A 24784-nucleotide genomic window follows, 5' to 3' on the forward strand; every position below is an offset into this window, starting at 1 on the left:
GTTTAGAAAGAGGATTGGTTAACCAACAGACAGCAGCGATTCAGAATAGATGGGTCTTTTTCTGTTTGGCAAACTGTAACTACTCGGCTGTCACAGGGTTCAGTGCTCAGACCCCAACTATTCACAATAATTATTAACAATAATTATTAAGGACTTGGATGCATTTATTGCTAAAGCGATAGAGTATAAAAGTAGGGAAATGATGCTGCAATTGTACAAGGCATTAGTAAGACCCCACCTGGAGTATTGTCGACTTGAGAAGGCATTGGAGGCAGTTCAGATGTAGTTCATAGGATTGATTCCAGAGACTGGGGGTTTTTCCCAGTTCAGTTCAGGCCTTAACTGTTTAGAATTTATAAGAATGAGAGGAGATCAAGTTGAGTTCTAAAATATGCCGAAGTGTTTCGAAAAAGTAGACGTGAAAACGGCGTTTCCTCTTACAGGGCAGTCTGGGACGAGAGTTTCAGGAAAATGGGTAGCAAATTGAAATCAGAAATGAGGAGAAATTGCTACTGTTAAAGGGTCATGAATCTGTGGGATTCACTGCCCTGGAGTGTGATGGATGCCCTGAGGTAGGACGTACCAAGGTGGTGAATGGTCTCTGGGATATTTATTATTTGTAAGATGTGATTCAGTGAGTATGCTGCTCTCTGGCTGTTACTTAACTAACTGTGCCAGTTTTGTCACCAGCTTCAGGATATTAATGAGTAGAACTTTTCAGGGTTGACTGGTCAGGTTGTTACTTTGTAACGTCCAGTGCTAAAGTGGATACAGGGTGGCAGTCTGTGTGAATCAGATATTATTTGGTTGGCTTGCTCAGGCCTTTTCAGAGAACAGTTGAGAGTCAACCACATGGCCAAGCATTTGAAGTCACATGTAGGTTATATTGGATCAAATTGGCACATTTCCTCCTTCCAGAACATTTGTGGACAGGATGGAATCTCGTGGTTACTATTGCATGTATTTTATTCAAGTGTTTTAATTATTCGAATTTAAATTTGTCAACAGCCTTGATAGAATGTGGTTTGTCTCCAGATTACTAGCCCACACCTCTGCAGTACTTCTCAAGTCACATTGCAACCATTCCTCCATTGCTCATCTGATGCTCCTCATTAACCTAGCCCGGCCAGCTGGGCGCACAATGCCTGAAATGATTTTTTTTTAAATTAGAATTTGCATCCCTAATTGTGTCTGTTCCATATTCCCTCTGCTCTGTTCTAACCCTAAAAATCCTGTTGCTGGAGTGCTCTCCAAATGGATCCAAACTCCTGAAACAAACATAAGCTTTGCTTATGAGTGTGATACTCATTGAAATCACATTTTACAGAAAATATCCCAGAGACCCCGGTATATTCTACCTCACCTTCAGGACAGACTCACTAGAAATGATGGAACATTGGATAACTGTTGAGTGAGAGGAGTCCTGCAAGTCATCAATACTGATTCTAGAGAATAAACAAAAGTGCTGCATTTATTTTTTTCAGGTTTGTTCAGGATGTTTTTACTTATGTGAGTTGTTAGCTTTAGGCATTTGCCTGAAAAATCCAGAGTACTCAGCGAATAAATGATTGTGTTGAGTATGGTAGAGGGAGGCGATGGCCAAATGATGATATTACTAGACTACTAATCCAGAGATCTAGGTTATGTCCTGGGGACCCAAGTTCAAATCTCACCATGACAGATGGTGGAATTTGAATTCGATAAATAAATTTAGATTCAAGAGCCTAATGATGTTGGTGAATCCTTTGCTATTGGTGGAAAAACCGATCTGGTTCACCAATGTCCTTTAGGGACGGAAATTGCCATCCGTACCTGGTCTGGCCTACATGTGACTCCAGACCCACAGCGATGTGAGTGGTTCTTAAACAACCCTCTGGGCAATTAGGAATGGACAATAAATGCTGGTTCAATCAATGACCCTTCATCCCACGAATGAATGTAAGAAAAGGAAGATTTAGAGGACAGACAGGCAACTTATGGAAATTGAGATTTGCAGATTAAGTGAAATGTAACAAAATATAACCCAGCTGCAACAGTTGGTGCTGAGTGTGATAAAATAAGAATACAGTTCAGTGAAACCTTTGCTTTACAGATTGAACTGAAGAAGCAGTACTCATTGTGATATTGATGTAACTTAAAGCAATGCATGTATCTTGAAAATGTGCAACATGTGGACGATTTCTAAGAGACGATCATTGGAACCTCTCCCACTCTGTCTTGATTGCACCAACAGTAAAGTCCCCCTCGTCCTATCGGACCATGTAGGCAGTTGCTGTCTGAACCAGGTTCCTGACCTGTGTTGAAGGTAGGTTTGATTCCCTCCTGCCACTGTCCCTGAATAGGCTCTGAACACAGAGACCGTCTGCGCTGCCATTGATATTTAAAAAAAATTAAAGTTGTTTGAAAGCGGCAATGTGTTCTGGCTGAAATCAGTTTGTTTACATTTCCCTTAATCTCAACTTTACATTTGTCTTGTAATTATCACAAAAGCTTTTTGCAGACATAAATAAACTTGCCTTTCCTGTACAGAGTCTCATTTTACACACGGTCTGAATGGGAGTTGGTAAGGAGACCACTGGTGAAATTAATCACTAGATCCATTTGTTCACTCCAGGGAATTAGACTTCTGTACTTCCTGGATTTCATGGAAGTTTACCTGTGTCTGATGACGAAGTACTGGGGATGTTATGAGCTCGAAGTGCCCAAGATGTTCAAGGTTTTGATTGTTTGCTTGTAGAAGGAAATCAAATCAAATTGCCGCGAGCTTCTTGACAGAGCGATTCCAAACTTCTTAAACTTGACAAATTTAGAAATTGCAGTATTGGGGGGTAATGTCCAGGGAACCAATAGCTGCAGGAAAGAAAGGCTTGAAATGATCATGTGCCTTTCCCAGACTCCGGGCAGATGATTTCAAGGACAGACAGACAGGCGAGCCCTTGGAAGTTGAGATTTGCAGACAACGTGAAGTATAACAGGATGTAGGCCAACTGCCAACAGTTGACGCCGAGTGTGATAAAATAAAACTATAGTGCACTGAAGCTTTTGCTGCAACGATTGGACTGTAAATGGTACTCCTTGTGATGTTGCTGTGACTTACAGCCAATTTAACTCTGAAGTGTTGTAATACGCAAAATCTAAATTTCACACAATGAGGTCGCACGAACAGCAATGTAATGATGGGATCATTCATTTTAGATGGTGGACGAGCCTTAGTTATTAAGGTGGAAAGTGGGGTGCAGGGCCTTACCTGCAATGTTCTCTCTAAGCTGTGAGGTTGCACAGTTGCTCAAAACGTTGGTATAACAGCAGAAAAGTTAGAGGGAACATGGCTTAGCTGTTCCTTGAATATTACTGCAGGACTTTTATGAATACCTCAGAGGGCAGATATATGGCAACTTGGGGCATACGCCAAAAAAGAGAAATGTGTATTCCAGGCACCTGAAGTAATCTAATGGAGCTACAGAGTCGACAAAACTGGTTTACACCCATTGGAAGGTAAGCTGAGGGTGATCAAAGATGCCCTGCCTCCCATATCTGTACAGGAGATTAGGTCTTTCCTTGGGCTGGTGAATTATTACGGGAAATTCATAAGTAACCTGGCCTCCATCCTGATACCTTCACATCAATTCTTTAAAAAGTGCCAGCCTTGGAAGTTGAGATTTGCAGACAACGTGAAGTATAACACGATGTAGGCCAACTGCTAACAGGTGACACCAAGTGTGATAAAATAAAACTATAGTGCACTGAAGCTTTTGCTGCAATGATTGGACTGTAAATGGTACTCCTTGTGAGTACCATTTACAGTCGACCTATAGCATGCAGGGAAGTGAAGGAACGGCTCCCATCCTCCAAGCTGTTGGCACAGTATGATTCCAAATGAGATCTGCGATGCGGGCATTGGGATAGTGTTAGCTTATAGATGGCCCGATGGAGAGGGATGCCCAATCGCGTATGTATCCCAAAATTTGATTAATACAGAGAGTAAATACACACAGATCAAGGAGGAAGGTTTGGCAGTCCGATTTGGAGTGAGGAAGTTCTATCAATAGCTTTATGGATGTAAATTTGTGATAATAATAGACCACAAGCTTCTGCTCGTTCAATTTAAAGAGGACAAGTTAGTGCTGCTCATAGATTCAGGCTGAATTCAGTGATAGGCTGTAATATTATGTGCATATAATTACAAATTGGAACACTCTGGAAGGCAAAGTAGGAAATGCAGATGCATTGAGCCACCTCACGTGGGCAGATACACCACTGGTGGTACTGCATCTGGACAAGTCATAACTTTCTATGCAAACTTCCAGTCACAGCTGACAATATCAGACTTTGTTGATAGAAAGATCTGTTCCTGGAAAAATTGAAACAGCTGGTGGTGATGGAGGAAACCAAAGAGCCATCACAACAAGAATTGAAACGTTTGTGAACCTGGATAGACCAGATCTCAGTACAGGACGGCATAATATTATGGGGAGCAAGAGTGATTGTCCCAAGTGGAGTTCACCATCAGATACTGGCCAAACTCCACCAGGATCATCTATAGGTTTCCAAAATGAAGATGTTGGTGACGGGTTATGTCTGATGTAGACATAGCCACTTTAGTGGGGCAGTGCCCAGAGTGCCAACAAGGACAAACATTACTGCCAGCAGCTCCCCCACATTTGTGGGAATGGCCAGGTAATCCTGGACTCAACTACATAGGTCCTTTCATGGGCTTAATGTTCTTAGTCATTGTGGACACCCACTCAAAATGGCTGGATGTGCATGGAGTTCATTTGTCAAATACAGGGAAGTGGGAATATGGTTAGCATGGACTAGTTGGACTGAAAGGCCTGTTTCCATGCTGTGTGAATCTTATTCGTAAAGCAGAACTTCTGACAATGTGGCACTCATTCACTACTTTATTGGAGGTCAACTGAGATTATCTGCTCAAGTCTCTGCACAAAGTTCTGCATGTGTTTCACCAATTTGGCCAGAGGCAATACAAAACTGAAGGACCGCATTCATCTAAAGCAGGTGACTGTCTCAGATTGACTGATTGTTTAACAATGCTATACCTATTCACTGAGTCCCTGTCAGGGCGATTGAAATTCTTCATGAATGAACAGTATTTCATTTCTTTTCTCCAGATTGACTTTCTGGTTCTATCATAATTTTTTGTGATTGCAAATGCTGTTTTTTTTGGCATTTGAAGGCACTTAGTTGGTCTCAGATCTGATTTTTTTTATCTTTAGGGAAAGAAATTAAATCCAACATGTGATGCCCTTTCGAGTGGTTATCTGACACGATAACGTTTCAAAGTTGTCAGTTGAGCTCTGGATACATATTCTGCTCTGTGTTGCTCATCTGGTTTTATCCATTCTAAGTGAAAGCAGCTGACTTGTGAATAGTCCAAATTTAAAATTACATCTCATTTACTATATTATTCATTGCTCCTTGTGGATTCCCCATGACAATGCTAATGTTAAGTTGATTGGTGTGAAGCTTAGAAGGGCAAGAGTTCTGTGCCATGGAATGGGAAAATGTGTTATTCTGCTATTAAGTTGGAGCAAAATATAAAGGCCACAAGGTACAATTAAATAAATGAAGTTGCTTTGGTGATTTAATGATGTCAAATGGAAATGACTTGTAAATTTCAATTTATCAATAATCATTTATTTCTCTTTTTGAACCTCTTTTGCATTTACCACAAAGTGTTGACTATATTGTGACAACTGTTTATGCTGATATTCCATAATGGTGACAATCTATCTTCTGCAGCGTACTAGAATATAATAACCCTAAGATCTCCACTGGATGAGAATCTAGAATGAGGGGGAGAAGGTGAAGACTGCAGATGCTGGAGATCAGAGTCAAAGGGTAACATTGGAAAAGCACAGCAGGTAAGGCAGCATCCGAGGAGCAGGAGAGTCCACATTTTGGGCATTACACCTCCATTCCTGATGAAGGGCTTATGCCTGATTCTCCTGCTTCTCCAATGCTACCTGGCCTACTGTGGTTTCCCAGCACCACCCTTTCTGACTGAGAATCTAGTACCACTACTGTCAGGAGAATGTATTATTGCATGACAAGTTTACATAGGTAGTTTAGACGAGAAACGAACAAATTTCTCATGGAAAATGAGGACAAAGAATCAAACTTTGAAAGGAGGGATTGCATTAATTTTATATTTTTTGGTTCATCCTATACGCGTCCAATGTATCTGTGGAATTAGTTGATGGGAAATGTTTGCAACTGATAACATGTGCAAAAAGTTGAAAGAGACACACACTCCTAAAAGTGAATTAGGAATGTAGTTTTGCAGCCAGGTTTCATATAAAGCATCAATGTGGGTGCACTACTATAGTCACTTCCCAGCTCTTCTAACATGTGGATTGACTGATGGGTATCGTGTGGCTGCAAGAGCAGGTCAGAGGCCTGGTAAGCAATTCATCACCTGACTCCTCAAAGCCTGTCCAACATTTGCAACATACATAAGAAAGTGAAGTACTGTTAATCCAGAACTAAAAACCGAAACTGCTGCAGAAACTCAGCATGTCTGGTCGCATCCGTGGAAAGAAACAGAGTTAATGTTTCAAGTGTGATTCTTCAGAACTGGAAGGAGCTGGAAAAGTATAACTTTCATGCTGTTGACAGAGGGAGAGGAGCAGCAAGTGAGACAGACTGTGAAGATGCCCAGAGAAAAAGTCAGGAAGGATCCTTATGATGGTAAAGGAGAGATAGAGATCTGAAATAGGTTATAAATGTAAGCCCACATCAGGAATGTGTTAGCATACTGCTCAATTACCTCAATGAAAGCAGCTATAACATTTAAGAAATGACTCAGGACGAAGTAAACTATTTAATCAACACTCCACCAGGATTTAAGCATATTTGGAAAGGCAAGAAGTGATTAGGGATAGTCACCATGGTTTTGTGCATGGGAAATCCTGTCTCACGAATTTGATTGAGTTTTTTGAAGAAGTAACAAAGAGATTGATGAGGGCAGAGTGGTGGACGTGATCTAAATGGACTTCAGTAAGACGTACGACAAGGTTCCTCATGGTAGACTAGTTTGTAAGGTTAGGTCTCATGGAATACAAGGAGAACTAACCAATTGGATACAGAACTGGTTCGAAGGTAGAAGACAGATGGTGGTGGTGAAGGGTTGTTTTTCACACTGGAGACTTGTGACCAGTGGAGGTCCATAAGGATCGGTGTGGGGTCCACTACATTTCATCATTTATATAAATATTTTGGATGTGAACATAGGAGGTATAGTTAGCAAGTTTGCAGATGACACCAAAATTGGAGGTATAGCAGACAGCAAAGAAGGTTACATCAGATTACAATGGGATCTTGATCAGATGGGTCAAAGGGCTGAGGAGTGACAGATGGAGTTTAATTTGGATGAATGCGAGATGCTGTATTTTGGGAAAGCAAATACTAGCAGCACTTATGCACTTAATATTAAGGCCAGAGGGAGTGTTGCTGATTGAAGAGACCTTGGAGTGCAGATTCATAGCTCCTTGAAAGTAGAATCGCGGGTAGGTAGGATAGTGAAGAAGGTGTTTGGTATACTTTCCTTTATTGGTCAGATTATTGAGTACAGGAGTTGGGAAGACATGTTGCGGCTGTACAGAACATATTGTAGGCCACTGTTGAAATATTGTGTGTAATTCTGGTCTCCTTCCTATTGTAAGGATGTTGTGAAACTTGAAAGGGCTCAGCAAAGATTTACAAGGATGTTGCCAGGGTTGGAGGATTTGAGCTATAGGGAGAGGTTGAATAGGCTGGGGCTGTTTTCCCTGGAGCATCAGAGGCTGAGGGGTGACCTTATAGAGGTTTATAAAATCATGTGGAGCATGGATAGGATAAATAAATAAAGTCTTTTCCCTGGGGTTGGGGAGTCCAGAACTAGAGAGCATAGGTTCAGGGTGAGAGGGGAAAGATATAAAAGGGACCTAAGGGGCAACTTTTCCATACAGAGGGTGGTATGTGTATGGAATGAGCTGCCAGAGGAAGTGGTGGAGGCTGGTACAATTACAACATTTATAAAGCATCTGTATGGGTATGTGAATGGGAAGGGTTTGGAGTGATATGGGCCGGGTGCTGGCAAATGGGACTAAATTAGGTTAGGACATCTGGTCAGCATGGATGAGTTGGGCCGAAAGGTCTTTTTCTGTCCTGTACATCTCTCTGACTTTATCTAAAATATTAATTGCTGCACATTCCACAGGATGTACTGCAGCAGCAAACTGCTAAGGCTCCTTTGTTACCACTTTGGAAAACTGCAACCTCTACCATCTCGAAGCAGTAACATGGGAACACCACTTCCTGCAAATTCCCTTCTTCAATGGCCATTCCTTTATTGTTGCTGTATCAAATTAATGGCATGGTAGATGTTCCTCTGGCATGTGGACTGCAGCAGTTCAGGAAGGAACTCCCCATCATCTTCCCAAGGGGCGGAAGGGATGCCAGTTTTGCCAGTGATATCCTCATTCTATGAAAGAATAAAATAAAAGAAAAACCGCTAGTGTAATCGCTAGATGTCTTCCTAACTGAATCTTGATAAGTCACAGCATGGACTCTCTCCCTGCTTATCAGTACAATGAGTTTGGAGTCCCTTTGAAATAGTTTAACATATGGTCGTTAAATCTGCTGCTAAACACAACAGCTCAATTCTCGGTGCCTCCACGTTCCCAGGGCATGTCCGAGTGCTCAACCATGGCAATGAATAATCATTAAAATGCCACAATGTCCAGCCCACTCTCCCACACAGAATGACCTTGCACATTGATTACATTACAACAGCAGAGACAAGTTGGTCCTTCTGTTCCCACGTTTGATTCTTTATGCTTTGTTTTCACTGCAACTAATGTGTCTAGAATATCTTGACTTGGCTTGGAAGTTAAATTTTAACTCGAGTCATTCAAGTTTGAACAGGTTGTTCTCTGCATAACTTCTACACATGTGCTTCATTATTTGAATCATCTGACTTGTATTTACATCACACCTTGAATGAAATGCAGTATTCAGAGGTAATTGAGAGGACCCACTGAAGAAAACATTAAGACAGCTGACTAAAAGCTTGGTTAAAATAATAGATATTTTTGATCCCCTTTGAGCCAAGCAGGGGCTGTTTATGGAGGGAATTCCAGAACTTAGGGTGAAGATGGCTGAAGGCATGGTCATCACTAGCAGTGTACTTTAAATATTGGAGATGTGCAACAGGCTGGAGTTAGAGGGATGTAAGTACTTCAGAACTGGGGGTGATTAGAGAGAGGAAGCTGTTTGAGAACAAGGAAAATGTTTCGAACGAGCTGAGTGATTATGGGTCATGATATTATCTAATCAGTGGAAGAGAATGACAAGGGCAGGTCAGAAGTGGGGATATTCATGGATGATTTCAATATGCTCCACACCTTTCATGAGTCCTCAGATACTAAAGCAGCTTATGTCCAAATACAGCAAGATGTGGACAATATCCAGGCTTAGGCTAACAGGTGGCAAGTAACATTCACAAACATGTCAGGCAAGGACCATCTCCAATAAGAGACTATCTGTCCACTGTAATGGCATTACCATCACTGAAGTTTGTGCTATCAACAACCTTTTGGCAGGGGAAGGGATGGGGATACAACAGCCTGCTTTGTTGTTACTGCATCCACAACTTCCATATCCTCTCCTGCAGAAACGTACCAAGGCTCCTTGGACATTACCTTGAAAACCGTCAACCTCTAACACCTAGTAGGACAAAGATATATGGAAATGCCATCATTTACAAGTTCCCCTCCAAGCCACTCAACATCCTGAATTAGAGAGTTATTATTTTAATGAAATATGTTATTGTTCCTTCACTGTCAGTGGATCAAAATTCTGTATTCCTTCCCAAAGGCATTGTGGGTCTACCTATAGCATAGGGACTGTCGCGGTTCAAGAAGGCAGCTCACCACCACCTTCTCAAGGGCAGCTAAGGATGGGCAATAAATGTTGGCCCAGCCAAGGACAGCCATGTCTCATGAGTCATTAAATAAATAAGGCTCATTGAGAATCAGAGAATAGTGATTTTTGTGACTTTGAGAATTTCAGCAAGGTAAAGTTGGGGAGGATCCCTGTTTGTGTCTGCAGCCTGGATAGGTTGGGATCCAGTGTTCCCTGTAAATATTTTATTGTGTTCTACAGTTCATTTTAGTACATGTTACCTTCAAATCTCGTTGCATGACTACTGTACACACAGAGGTGACTTCAAACAGAAGACCCTGTGAGCCACTCAGTGCTAATTTTTAGGTAGCTGTGCATCCCCATTCATGTGCACCTTGGAAGAAATATTGATAGGAACTGGAAGCAAGTATAAATAATGACATCAAAAGGGAAAGATTTGCTTCAACACATGTTTTTTCTCAGCTGACTACTGCCTATCAGCTGAAAGATCATCAGTACAAAACAGAAGTTATTGGAAAAGCTCAGCAGGTCTTGCAGCATCTGTGGAGAGGAATCAGAGTTAACATTTCAGATTGAGTGACCTTTCCTCTGAGGTGCTGCCAGACCTGCTCAGCTTTTCCAGCAACGTCTTTTTTTTCTGATTTACAGCATCCACAGTTCTTTCAGCTTTTATCTAGATCAAAGGGTTTGCTCACTGATGTGTAATGACTTTGTTTCCCACTAACATTCTGGTGATCAGCTCAGTTTTGTGGAGGTTGGTTATCCGTTTTTATCTCCAACAAAAAGTGATACTCTTTCAGTTCAGCAATCTAACGTGTTTAGAACTGTTACACGAGTTTAAGTTGCAACAGGAAACAAATTCCGGGTCATTACTAGTCACTGCAAAAAGAAGTTGTTTCTCGCATTCCCCATGCATCTTGTATTATCAACTAATGGAAGTGGTCATTTCTTGTCAGTCTTATTCAAACTTAATATCCTGGAGACCACAGAAGTTTTGAGATTGTGGCAGTATTTGGAGACATTTAATCAGCCTCAAATCCTGGTGGAGAATGTGAGAGTGAAGATGATGTAAAAGCTATTTTCCTGCAGCTATTGAAAAATCACCTTTTGAAGTAAAACTAATCAACTACATACATGATGTGAGCTGATGTTGAATTGTAAATGGGATTTATTTTAATTATTGATTATATGTTCAAACTATTATCCATTTTATCAATCATTGTTTACTTTCTTTTTCTTCTTTCCTCCCTTTATTCCCTTTTGAATCCATTTATATCCTCTGTTTTGTTTCCCTTCGCTGTTTTTCTGTCCCACTTGTATCCTGTTTTCCTTCTCCTCTTTGTTGATGTGTTGTCCTGTATACCTCTCTCTGGGTGCCCTCTCCTGCTCTGTATCCTCTGTTTGTCCCCATTTATCCTGATGGGAATGTCCAGAATCCTCAGTGTATCCTTTAATGATTCCAGTTGTGGCAGAAATGAATAGTAGTCCAGAACCCCCTCAGTATGGTAAGTGTTCATGCACCCAGCATGTATGTGTTCCCTAACATGGTCTGCTCCTGCACTATAAGTCTTCTGCTCCATTAAAGCTAGACCCAGCAACACAGCTGCATGTAAGTGTGTCATACTGCACCCAAAGAAGGAATGGCTTAGAAAATGATTTCAAATGCATGCTACTTTTTGTATATCACCTAAACCACAGGGGCAATTATGATTCAAAAGTTGTACTTGCCACCACTTCAGGGCAATTATGGATGCGTCTCAGATGTTGGCCTTCCTAGTGGTGACAGATTAAAACAAAATGGTAATTTCCTCCAAGAAATCCAATCTGCTGTGAATATCTCTAACCCGAATGCAGGTTCCACATTATAAATAATTATAAAATGTATACAGCGCAGAGGTGGTCCAGACTTTATCTCCTAGATACAGACTTCATCTGTCTCCCTGACAATTGTTTGTCACTGAGTCACATTATTAGCGTCGGTGCCATTATTTGACTCGGTTTCTAATTTCGACTTTGCACCATCATTACCGCTTCCTTTGCATCCGTAACACTACTCAATCTTGCACATGCCTTCGCTTAATTGCTGAAGCCCTTAATCATGTCTGTTTTACTTCTAGACTTGACTGTTCTTATGAGTTCTGGCCAATCTCTGTCATTCTCTTCATAATTATGAGATCATGATAAGTGTCTTTGGCTGCACCAAGTCTTGATCAACTATCATTTCCGTACGCAGTATCCCACGTTGACCCACAGTTGAATAATGTGTATGAGATGAAAATTGGGTGGTTTGGCAATAGTGAAGAGAAAAGCCTTAGATTATTGAGTAATGTTGACAGGTTGGTTAGATGGACAGAACAGTCATGAACGTAATCCTGAAAAGGGTGAGATTTTGGGAGGATGAACAAGGTAAGGGAGTAAATGGTCAGGCCCTAGGAAGTAGGTAGGTGTGTCTGCCCAGAGATCCTTGAAGGCAGCAGGACAGGTAGATAAGTTGGTTAAAGAGGCATATGGGATAGTTGCCTCTATTAGTTAGAGCATTGAATGCAAGGAGATTGTGGTGGGGCTGTATATAATATTAGTCAGCCACAGCTGGAGTACTGTGTTCAGTTCTGATCACCGCGCAGTATGAAGGATTTGATTGCATAAGGGAGGGCACAGAGGAGATTCACCAGGATGTTGTCTTGGCTGGATTTAGTCAACTATGAATAGAGTCTAGATAGGGTGGGATTGTTTTCATTTGAACAGGAAATGGAGGGGTGGGGAACTGATTGAAGTATATAAAGTTATGAGGGTCATAGACAAGGTGGTTAGGGAAAATCTTTCCTCTTACTCAAGGTGTCACTAACCAGGAGGCACCATTCTAAGGTAAGTAACAGGAGGTTTAGAGGGAATTTGAGTGAAAGTTTTCATGCAGAGCATAGTGGGTATCTGAAAATTTGAGCCTAAAGGGGTGGAAGGTGCAAGAACCCTCAGATATTTAAGAAGTGCTTAAGGGAGCACTCAAAACACCATAGCATACAGGACTATGGGCCAAATTAAGAAAATGAGATTAGAATAGATAGGTGCTCAGTGACCAGCATTGATATGAAGGACTGAAGGGCTGTTCACTGTACACGCTGTACTGTTCACTGGACCAATCTGGTCCCCCCTGCCAGCACCTGGCCCATATCTCTCCAAACCCTTCCTATTCATATACCCATCCAAATGCCTTTTAAATGTTGCAATTGTATCAACCTCCACCACTTCTGCTGGCAGCACATTCCATACCTGTCCCACCCTCTGCGTGAAAAAGTTGCCCCTTAGGTCTCTTTTGTATCTTTCCTCTCACCCTAAACCTATGCCTTCTAGTTCTGGACTCCCTGACCCCAGAGAAAAGACTTTGTCTATTTATCCTATCCATGCCCCTCATGATTTTATAAACCTCTACACGACGCTCCAAGGAAAACAGCTCTAGCTATTCAGCCTCTCCCTATAGCTCAAATCCTCCAACCCCAGCAACATCCTTGTAAATCATTTCTGAACCCTTTCAAGTTTCACAACATCTTTCCGATAGGAAGGAGACCAGAATTGCATGCAATATTCCAACAGTGGCCTAACCAATGTCCTGTACAGCCGCAACATGACCTCCCAACTCCTCTACTCGATACTCTGACCAATAAAAGAGAGCATACCAAATGCCGCCTTCACTCTCCTATCTACCTGCGACTCCACTTTCAAGGAACTATCAGCCAGCTCTCCAAGGTCTCTTTGTTCAGCAACACTCCCTAGGATCTTACCATTAAGTGTATAAGTACTGCTAAGATTTACTTTCCCAAAATGCAGCACCTCACATTTATCTGAATTAAACTCCATCTGCCACTTCTCAGCCCATTGACCCATCTGGTCCATATCTTGTTGTAATCTGAGGTAACCCTCTTCGCTGTCCACTACACCTCCAATTTTGGTATCATCTGCAAACTTACTAACTGTACCTCTTATTCTCACATCCAAATCATTTGTGCAAATGACAAAAAGTAGTAGACCCAGCATCGATCCTTGTGGCACTCCACGAGTCACAGGCCTCCAGTCTGAAAAACAACTCTCCACTATCATCCTCTGTCTTCTACCTTTGAGCCAGTTCTGTATCCAAATGTATTCTCCCTGTATTCCATGAGATCTAGCCTTGCTAATCAGTCTCCCACGGGGAATTTTGTCGAATGCCTTATGGAAGTCCATATAGATCACATCTACCACAATGCCCTCATCAATCTTCTTTGTTACTTCTTCAAAAACTCAATCAAGTTTGTGAGACATGATTTCCCATGCACAAAACCATGTTGACTATCCCTAATCAGTCCTTGACTTTTCAAATACAGGTACATCCTCAGGATTCCCTCCAAAAACTTGCCCACCACCGACGTCAGGCTCACTGGCTTGTCTTTACCGCCCTTCTTAAACAGTGACAACACGTTAGCCAACCTTCAGTCTTCCGGCATCTCACTTGTGACTGTCGATGATACAAATATCTCAGCAAGGCACCCATCAATCACTTCTCTAGCTTCCCACAGAGTTCCAGGGTACACCTGATCAGATCCTGGGGATTTATCCACTTTTATGGGTTTCAAGATATCCAGCACTTCCTCCTCTTTAAATGGACAATTTGCAAGGTGTCACCATCTATTTCCCTACATTCTATGTCTTCCATATCTTTTTCTGATGTAAATACTGATGCAAAATATTCATTTAGTATCTCCCCCATTTTCTGTGGCTCCACACAAAGGCTGCCTTGCTGATCTTTGAGGGGCCCTATTCTCTCCCTAGTTACCCTTTTGTCCTTAATATACTTGTAAAAACCCTTTGGATTCTCCTTAATTCTATTTGCCAAAGCTATCTCATGTCCCCTTTTTGCCCTCCTGATTTCCCTCTTAAGTATGCTCCTACTTCCTTTATACTCTTGTAAGGCTTCACTCGATCTATCCTGTCAATACCTGACATATGCTTCCTTCTTTTTCTTAACCAAACCCTCAATTTCTTTAGTCATCCAGCATTCCCTATACCTACCAGCCTTTCCTTTCACCCTGACAGGAATATGATTTCTCTGGATTTTCATTATTTCATTCCTGAAGGCTTCCCATTTTCCAGCCATCCCTTTACCTGCGAACATCTGCCCCCAATCAGCTTTTGAAAGTTCTTGCCTTATACCGTCAAAATTAGCCTTTCTCCAATTTAGAACTTCAACTTTTAGATCTGGTCTATCCTTTTCCATCACTATTTTCAATCTAATGGAGTCATGGTTGCTGGCCCCAAAGTGTTCCCCCACTGACACCTCAGTCACCTACCCTGCCTTCGTTCCCAAGATTATGTCAAATTTTGCACCTTCCCTAGTAGGTACATCCACATACTGAATAAGAAAATTTTCTTGTACACACTTTGCAAATTCCTCTCCATCTAAATCCTTAACACAATGGCAGTCCCAGTCTATGTTTGGAAAGTTAAAATCCTTGAGGATCCTGAATTTTAATTGGTAGCAGTGCTATCAGCTCATTAGTTCCCAGCCTGTGGAATTCCCATCCTGTACTTCCCTGTCTCACCTTTCCTTGTTTTAAAATACTCCTGCAGATCTATCTCTTTGACCAGAGTTTTGTTCGCCTGACCTAATGTCTCTGGTTTTCTGCAGGGCGGCTGTCATTGTTGGATTGCCTCTGTGCTCCTGCTTTCTCCTACAACTGTGTAGCTCTGTGTTTCTGGCTGGATTCTGAGTCCAGTTTCTTTAGAAAGGCAGAAGGTATCTTCTACCAAAATGCTCTGTGCTTCACTAGAGCGTTGGGGCAAGGGTGGATACACTTCTATCTACTGTAAAATTAATTTAAGTGTCTAATGTGAATGTTAGTGGATGGGTAGGAAGTGGGTAGATTGTGCCAGGTTGGGATGCAAGTTAGGCTATGAAGTTAGGTGCTAGTGAAGCAGGATAGCAGAGTGCGATAGCTGTTTGGATGGTAGGGACCACTCGAGTTGGGATAAGGGTATGGTTGTGTCTGGCTTTGGAGGAGTATTAGTCTGGAGTGGTTTGGGGTAAATGGGTGCTTGAGGGGTGCTGGTAGCAGTTTGAACCAGGGCTGATTAAGTGTTAGTGTGATCTGAAAGTGCATCAGGTCAAGTTGTAGGGGTAAGGGGGAAGTGGATCCTTTGGAGAATCAAAAGTTAGGGTCAATGTGTGATTGGGGGGTTCATTTTGGAGGTTGGAGGCTCAGTTGTTGTCAACTAGGAGTTAAACCAGGAACGTTGTGTCTGACATTTCCTGGGTCATATCTTCAAAACAATACAGAAAGCAGGGGAATTAGCCCCCTCAGAAGTTCATACTTCGAGAAATTTCCAGCAATGTCTATTTGTTGAGTCAGCTCTTGCCATTATCTGTGGATCTGGACACCTTACACCTTCCCAGCAAGTCTCGTTACTTGGATCCCATCACAATCAAGCCACTCAGGTTACATGATTCCTTAATTCATCAATTTATCTTAAATTTAAGATGTAGCCCCAAAATACAGAAATCTTTAAAATTTTGTACTTGTAATGTTGGCGATTCTTGATGAGATTAGGATGTTATGGTCTCTGTATCAATATCACAGCCTGAACCCATTATGAGTTGTTAAATCTGAGTTTTAGTTTGATGGTCTCACTGTTGGCTAAACTAAAAAGAAATTGCTCATGGGGATATGAGTATAAAAACATCCTGCAAGTGAGGAGAGTGCACTGACAACTTAAAAGCCCGAATGGATTAATTGTGCATTTCAATATCATCTTGAAGTGTGACTAACCTGCAAACCTGTATGATTGACAAGTGGAATTGAGCCAGTTGTGGTTTGCATCTCTACTGATTATAAAGGCAAATATGATGCATGTAATTTATCCCTGATCTCTAAATTCGATGGGGACTTTTACAGTGCACTTGGGGCAACTTATCATATACTCAACATGTAAAGGATATGTACATCTTGCAAGCTGCCTATGTCAGCCTGGGCAATTTTGAGATTTGGTTTGTGACCAGCTTCACAAGAATCAGACTTTGAGAAGCTCAGAGCTCTCGATTGTATTGAACGTAATGCTGAGCAGGAAAATCCACTTGTTTAATTGGTTGGGTGACCAAGTGGCTTAGTGGTTAGCACTGCTGCCTCACAGCGCCAGGGACCTCGGTTCAGTTTCAGCCTTGGGCGATTGTCTGTGTGGAGTTTGCACGTTCTCCCCGTGTCTGCGTGGGTTTTCTCCGCGTGCTCCAGTTTCCTCCCACAGTCCAAAGATGTGCAAGTTAGGTGAATTGGCCAGGCTAAATTGCCCCATAGTGTTCAGCGATGTGTAGATTATGGGCATTTGCTCAGGACAATGTAGAGTAATAGGGTAGGGTAATTGGTCTGAGTGGGATACTCTTCAAAGGGTTGATGTGCACTTGTTAGGCCAAATGGCCTGTTTCCACACTACGGGGATTCTATGATTTTATATACATATGTTTCTTCTGATTCTTTGGAGTTTTGATGACTCGTCTTGCTCAATGAACAATGAAGACTGCTTTTGAATATGGGTTGATCAAGTCCCAGACGAGAGGATGTTGTTTAACAATAAGAATTAAAAATACATTCTGCTTCCTGCAGCGATGAATGACGTGCGAAAGCTGAACACTGTTCATTGTCGAGGTGGTTTCCTGCTATTTGCACAGTGAACCATGACTGACCAGACACAGACCCTTTTCGAAATGTAGAATGAGAGGCAACTCACTTTCTTTTAAAAGACTCCCACTTCTCAATGTCGTCTTTGACTGGAAGCAGCTTTTTGCAGTTATGTTTGTTAAACATAACCCTAATATGGAATTGGGCCTTCCCTCATTTTAGGCACAACTTCTGCACTATCCTTATATCTTTCCATAATGACTTTGAAGCTTAGAGTTATGGTCATTGCCCCTAAAATTCTCACCTATTGGCACTTCAACAATTTGACTGGCTTCATTCCTTAGGAGAAAGTCTATGACTTGCCCCATTTCTACATTTATACCTATGTATTGACACCAAAAGATCTCTTGCATGCGCTTGAAACATTTCAGTCGGTCTAAACCTTTCACACTAAGGCAATCTCAGTTAAAGTTAGGAAAGTTGAAATCTCCTACTACGAAATTCTTTTTCTCTCACCTTTTTGTGATTAGCTCCTCTCTCTCCTTCTGAATGTTGGGAGGCCTATAGTATAATCCCAACAAAGTCATTTTTCATTTCCAAATTCCACCCAGATGGACTTACTTGAAGACTCTTCTATGACATCCTCCCTCATTACTGCAGTGATGGTTTCCTTTATCAATAATTCAATGCCTCACCTCTGTTACACTAAACCCCTGCCCTTGAATGCACTTGAAACCTCTATACCCTGAAATGTTGCGCTTCAGTCCTTTAACCATGTCTCAGTGATTGCAACAACATCTAATTTCCACATGCTGATCAGTGCTCGAAGTTCATCTGTTTTACCAGATAATATAGATACGAGTTAGCTTTCGGGATCTCTCGTGTGCCTTATTATGCCCGTGTCTTCTCTGCCTACTGGATTGTCTTTGCATTCCTTCTTCATATGATTGTTCTTTGCTCCTGACTTCCCACCTACTCTGTACGCCATTCCCCTTCCCAACAGCGCAAGCAAACCTCCTAGAAAGGATATTGGATCCATTATGGTTCAGGGGCTACCTGTCCAGCTTGTACAAGTCCCAGCTACCTCAGAACCTGTCCCAATGATCCAAAGATCTGAAGCCCTCACCCCTCCCCCACATCATCCCTTCAGCCAAGCATTCATCTGACCTACACTATTCCTACTGAATGACCTATTCCTGTACTAAGTTGCGTGTGGCACCAAAAGTAATCTGGAGGTTATAATCTTCCTCTTTAATCCATTACCTAACACTCTCAATTCTTGTGTAGAATCTCATTTCTTTTATATCCATGTTATTGGTATTGACATGTACTGACTGCTGGCTGTTCACCCTCCCCCTTCAGAATTCCCTTCAGTCGCTCTGAGACATCCCTGATCCCTAGGTACCAGAAAGGCAACATAAATTCGAGTTCCCTGGTTCCTTGTCTTGCAGGAGAGAAATATTAAGAGAAAATCCAATGCTGCTTTGATTAAGAAGGTACAAAGAAAAAAGAAATTGCTTGAGAAACCCAGCAGGTCTGACAACTCTATACTCTCTGTCCATGTGTAGTGACCCTTGTCTAGTAACAATAGACAATAGGTGCAGGAGGAGGCCATTCGGCCCTTCGAGCCAACACCACCATTAAGATCAAGGCTGATCATCCACAATTAGTATCCTGCTCCTGCCTTATCCCTGTAACCTTTGATTCCACTATCTTTAAGAGCTCTATCCATCTCTTTCTTGAAAGTATCCAGAGACTTGGCTTCCACTGCCTTCTGGGGCAGAGCATCCCATACACCCACCACTCTCTGGGTGAAGAAGTTTCTCCTCAACTCTGTTCCAAATGGCCTACCTTTTATTTTTAAAGTGTGTCCTCTGGTTCTAGACTCTCACATCAGCGGAAACATGCTTCCTGTCTCCAGAGTGTCCAATCCTTTAATAATCTTATACATATCAATCAGATAACCTGTCATCCTTCTAAGATCAAGTGTATACAAGCCCAGTCACTCCAATCTTTCAGCATATGATAGTCCCGCCATTCCGGGAATTGACCTATGCTGCGCTCCCTCAATAGCCAGAATGTCCTTCCTCAAATTTGGAGACCAAAACTGCACACAATACCCTAGGTACAGTCTCACCAGGGCCCTGTACAGCTACATAAGGATGACTTTGCTCCTATACTCAATTCCTCTTGTTATTAAGGCCAACATGCCATTAGCTTTCTTCACTGCCTGCAGTAACTGCATGCTTGTTTTCATTGACTGATGTACAAGAATGCCTAGATCTTGTTGTCCTTCCCCTTTACCTAATTTGACTCCTTTTAGATAGTAATCTGCATTCCTGATAATGCCACCAAAGTGGATAACCACACATTTATCCACATTAAACTGCATCTGCCAAACGTCTGTCCACTCACCCAGCCTGTCCAAGTCACCCTGTATTCTCATAACATCCTCCTCACATTTCACCCTGCCACCCAGCTTTGTGTCATCAGCAAATTTGCTAATATTACTTTTACTGCCTTTATCTATATCGTTAATGTATATTGTAATCAGCTGTGGTCCCAGCACCGAACCTTGTGGTACCCCACTGGTGACCGCCTGCCATTCCGAAAGGGACCTGTTTATCACTACTCTTTGCTTCCTGTCAGTCAGCCAATTTTCAATTCAAATCAGTATTTTGCCCCCAATACCACGTGCCCTAATTTTGCTCACTAATCTCCTATGTGGGACTTTATAAAAAGCTTTCTGAAAGTCTAGGTACACTACATCCACTGGCTCTCCCTTATCCAAAGTTACATCCTCAAAACTTCCAGAAGATTAGTCAAGCATGATCTTCCCTTCGTAAATCCTTGCTGACTCTGACCTATCCTGTTACTGCTATCCAAATGAATCGTAATTTCATCTTTTATAATTAACTCCAGCATCTTTCCCACCACTGATGTCAGGCTAACCAGTTTGTAATTCCCTGTTTTCTCTCTCCTTCCCTTCTTGAAAAGTGGGACAACATTAGCCACCCTCCAATCCCCAGGAACTGATCCTGAATCGATAGAACATTGGAAAATGATTACCAATGCATCCATAATTTCTACAGCCACCACCTTAAGTACCCTGGGATGCAAACCATCAGGTCCCAGGGACCTACCAGCCTTCAGACCTAACAGTCTATCCAACACCATTTCCTGCCTAATATAAATTCCCTTCAGTTTATCCATTACCCTTGGTCCTTCAGCCACTATCACATCTGGGAGATTGCTTGTGTCTTCCCCCAGTGAACATAGATCCAGAGGAGCTATTCAACTCTTCTGCCATTTCCTCGTTTCACATAATAAATTCACCTGTTTCTATTTTCAAGGGCCCAATTTTAGTCTTAACCATTTTTTTTTCTTTTCACATACCTAAAAAAGCTTTTACTAACCTCCTTTATTATATTTTTGGCCAGTTTGCCTTCATACCTCATTTTTTTCTCCATGTTGCCTTTTTAGTTATCCTCTTTTGCTTTTTAAATGTTTCCTAGTCCTCCTGCTTTCCGCTCATCTTTGCTATGTTGTACATCTCTTTTATCTTTATACAGTCCTTCACTTCCCTTGTCAGCCATGGCCATGCCTGCCTCCCCTTAGGATCTTTCTTCCTCTTTGAAATGAACTGATCTTGCACCTTCTGCATTATATCCAGAAATGGCTGCCATTGTTGTTCCACTGCCATTCCCTTTGTTTAATTGCAATGCTGACACTTCCAATTCTCCCTTCTCCCTCTCAAGTTGCAGATTAAAACTTATCATATTTTGGTCATTACCTCTTAGTGGCTCCTTTGAGCTCCCTGATCAAATCTGGTTCGTTGTACAACACCAGATCCAGAATTGCCTTCTCCCTGGTACAAGTTGTTCTAAGAATCCATCTCGGAGGCACTCCACAAACTCCCTTTCTTGGGGTCCAGTACCATCCTGATTCTCCCAGTCTACCTGCATGTTCAAATCCCCCATAACAACTGTAGTAATACTTCTGCGACAGGCCATTTTCAACTCCTTACTCAACTTACACCGTACATCCAGACTACTGTTTAGGGGCCTGTAGATAACTCCCATTAGGGTCCTTCTACCCATAGAATTTCTCAGCTCGATCCAGACTGACTGTACATCTTCTTATTCTATGCCCTCCCCTCGCAAAGGACTGAATATCATTCCTTACCAACAGGGCCACCCCACCCCCTCTGCCACTCAGTCTGTCCTTACGATAGCACGTATAGCCTTGAATATTCATTTCCCAGGTCGTATCCACATGAAGCCACGTCTCAGTAATCCCCACAACATCGTACCTGCCAATTTCCAACTGAGCCTCAAACTCATCCACCTTATTTCTTATGCTTCGTGCATTCATAAATAATATTCTTAATTTGTTACTCCCCTCACCCTTCCTATCAATCCCTATTTGACTTGACTATACTGTATGATCCCTTCTTGAGTCTTCTGCTCCATTGATTGTTGTCTTTTTTAACTTCTCTTATTCTCACTTTCCCTTTAACTTCCTTCTTAAATTTCCAGTTTGTCCCCTCCCCCCGCTACTTAGTTTAAACACACTGAAGATCTGCGAAACCTACTGAATTGTTCGAGCACTTTCTGTTTTCGTTTATTTCCGAATTCTTGAATCTGTAGATCTTTGATTTTCTGCTTTGATGAGATGGATTTTTCAAAAATGGTCATCAGGTCACAATCCTGATGCCTTTTGAAATGTTTCATGAACAGCATATCTCATCAGCTAACAAACTGGACCTTTTGGGTTTTGATTGTCAGATGTTGACAGTGTTATTTTTTAAATATGCTCTGTAGGAATTGGCAGGCGTGCTCAACAGATTTACTACCAATCACAAACAAACCTTTCGGTAAGCCAGTTGGCTCTACCTAAATTAAACAACTATGGGGAAAGATTTCAAATAAATTGCATTTATTCACTTTGTCGAGGTTGCCTCCTAACTTACACCTTTCCTTCTAAGTGAGACTTTACAAGCATGCTCGGTTATAACACAAACTATTTTAAGGAAAAGGACAGATCTACTTGTTTCTGAGCTCAGTCAGCACTTATGAATCAGCAGCTTTAATGAATTCAGAATGTACCAAAGACTTTACTGACATATTGGGTGGCATGGTGGCTCAGTGGTTAGCATTGCTGTCTCACAGCACCAGGGACTCACGTTCAGTTCCACCATTGGGGTGACTGTCAGTGTGGAAATTGTGCATTCTCGCTGTGTCTGTGTGGGTTTCCTCCAGGTGTTCCGGTTTCCTCTCACAATCCAAAGGTGTGCACGTTAGGTGAATTGGTCATGCTAAATTATCCATAGTGTTCAGAGATGTATGGGTGAGGTGCGTTAGTCAAGGGTAAATGTAGAGTAACAGGGTAGGGGAATGGATCTGGGTGGGTTACCCTTCTGAGGACCAGTGTGGACTTGTTGGACTAAATGGCCTGTTTCCACACTGTAGGGATTCTAACCAATACCTTCTGAAGTATAGTCACTGTTGTACAGAATGGTATCTGCTAAAACTTTTGCCCAGGACCTACAATCCACATGAGATAATCACCAGTTGCTGATGTTGGACAAGGGATAACCATTTGCCAGGGGACTGTGGAGAATTTGACTGCCCTTTTTGAAAATAGTACCATGAGACCTTTTATATGTTTCTTTGCGCTGGTTAACAGGGCCTTACTTTAAAGTATTACCTGGAAAACCACACCCCTGGCAGTGCAGTACATCCTCTTCATGATAATGGCCCGAATCCCAAGCCCGTGGTGTCTTAACTGTCGCTGGCAGTGAGCTCACAAGTCACTGAGTGGTATAAAATTGCCAAACTGAGATGGTTTGAGTGAGCATCCACCATCATCTCCTCAGCAACTAGAAGTCTGCAATAAAATACAACTTTACCAGCAATTATTACATCAAATCAGTCAGGATTCCTGCTTTGGTATTGTCTTAGCTCAATGTGTACAATGTTCCCCTCAGGGTCAGAAATTTACAGATTCCAGTCACACTCCTGAAAATTAAGCACAAGGTCTGAAGTGCCATTCTTATGCAGTAATGTATGTGGAATTACATAGATTGCATTTGACTGTTTGCATTTAGAATATACAATGCAAACAGCCCATGTCTGTCTTTATGCTTCACTTGAGACTTTTTGCACCTTTGCTCATATGTCACTATCAGCATAATCTTCTCTTCCTTTCTCCATCATCTGATCGAAAACTTCCCCTTAAATACAATTGTACAAATCACCTCAGGACTCCCTTTGGTAGTGAATGACACACACTCACTCCTCCCTGGGTAAAGATGTTTATTCCATATTTCCTGCTGGATTTCTTAGTGACTATCTAATTTCAATTTGCTGTTCCCACAGCGGCAGCTTTCTCTCTGCAGCTATTCAATTGTAACCTTTCATAAAATGGAAGACCTTTCTCAGGCCCTCCTTTAGCTTTTTCTTTTTGAGAACAAAGAGACGCAGCTTGTTCAGTTTTTTTTTTGATGGATACAATTTTATACTTCAGATATTATCCCATTTATTCTTTTTTGCCGACCAGAATTATAATCAAGGCTTCAAACAAGTTTAGCATAACTTTTCTACTTTTTAATTGTATCCCTCTAGAAATAAACTCTCCACCTAGGTGTGATTTTGTTGTGGTTGTGTTGACCAGTGCCACTGCTTTCACTGATTTGTATATTTGTATTCCCAGGCCCCTCTGCTTCCCTTTTACATTTACACTCATAATTTCTGAGTAATATGCAACCTTCTTATTTGTATTACCAAAATATAGTACCTCACAAGCGTCAGTGTTGAAAAATTTCTACCCATTCTACAAGTTTATTAATATCATCTTGCAATTTGTTGTAATCATCAAGGATTGACAATTTCAAAATCAATTGATTCCAAAGTTCTTTGGGACCCACCATATGCGACGCTGAATAACTATTATTCTTTTAGCCTTATGTTTTGCTGCTTTGGCTTTCATTCAGTTCACCATTCATTAAACTAAATGTCCCCTGACTACTTTCTGAAACCATTCATGTGTTTACCTTACCGAAGATCTTGAAAATGTAGAAATGGTTGTATTTATTCAGTAAAGGCCTTCCTACTCTGTCTTACTCTCTAAGAATTCCATGTGGTTGATCATGCAAGGTTTTACATTTTGAAAGGAGGAAGTGAGGACTGCAGATGCTGGAGATCAGAGCTGAAAAATGTGTT

General features: G+C 41.7%; 1 protein-coding gene across 14 annotated transcripts in view; it reads left to right on the forward strand.

Moving 5' to 3' along the window:
- The window catches only part of hspg2 (heparan sulfate proteoglycan 2), a 529465-nt gene that overhangs the window by 160361 nt on the left and 344320 nt on the right, over positions 1-24784 (forward strand). For 11 of the 14 annotated variants that reach the window (XM_072586792.1, XM_072586797.1, XM_072586801.1 and 8 more), the window contains exon 4: positions 11358-11429. The exons of the other annotated variants lie outside the window; for them this stretch is intronic. In XM_072586792.1, the coding sequence (XP_072442893.1) occupies positions 11358-11429 (72 nt within the window). The remainder of the gene's footprint in view (positions 1-11357; positions 11430-24784) is intronic. 14 annotated transcript variants of the gene reach the window in all.

The sequence above is a fragment of the Chiloscyllium punctatum genome, chromosome 16 (assembly GCF_047496795.1).
Source record: "Chiloscyllium punctatum isolate Juve2018m chromosome 16, sChiPun1.3, whole genome shotgun sequence".
Classification (NCBI taxonomy): Eukaryota; Metazoa; Chordata; class Chondrichthyes; order Orectolobiformes; family Hemiscylliidae; genus Chiloscyllium; species Chiloscyllium punctatum.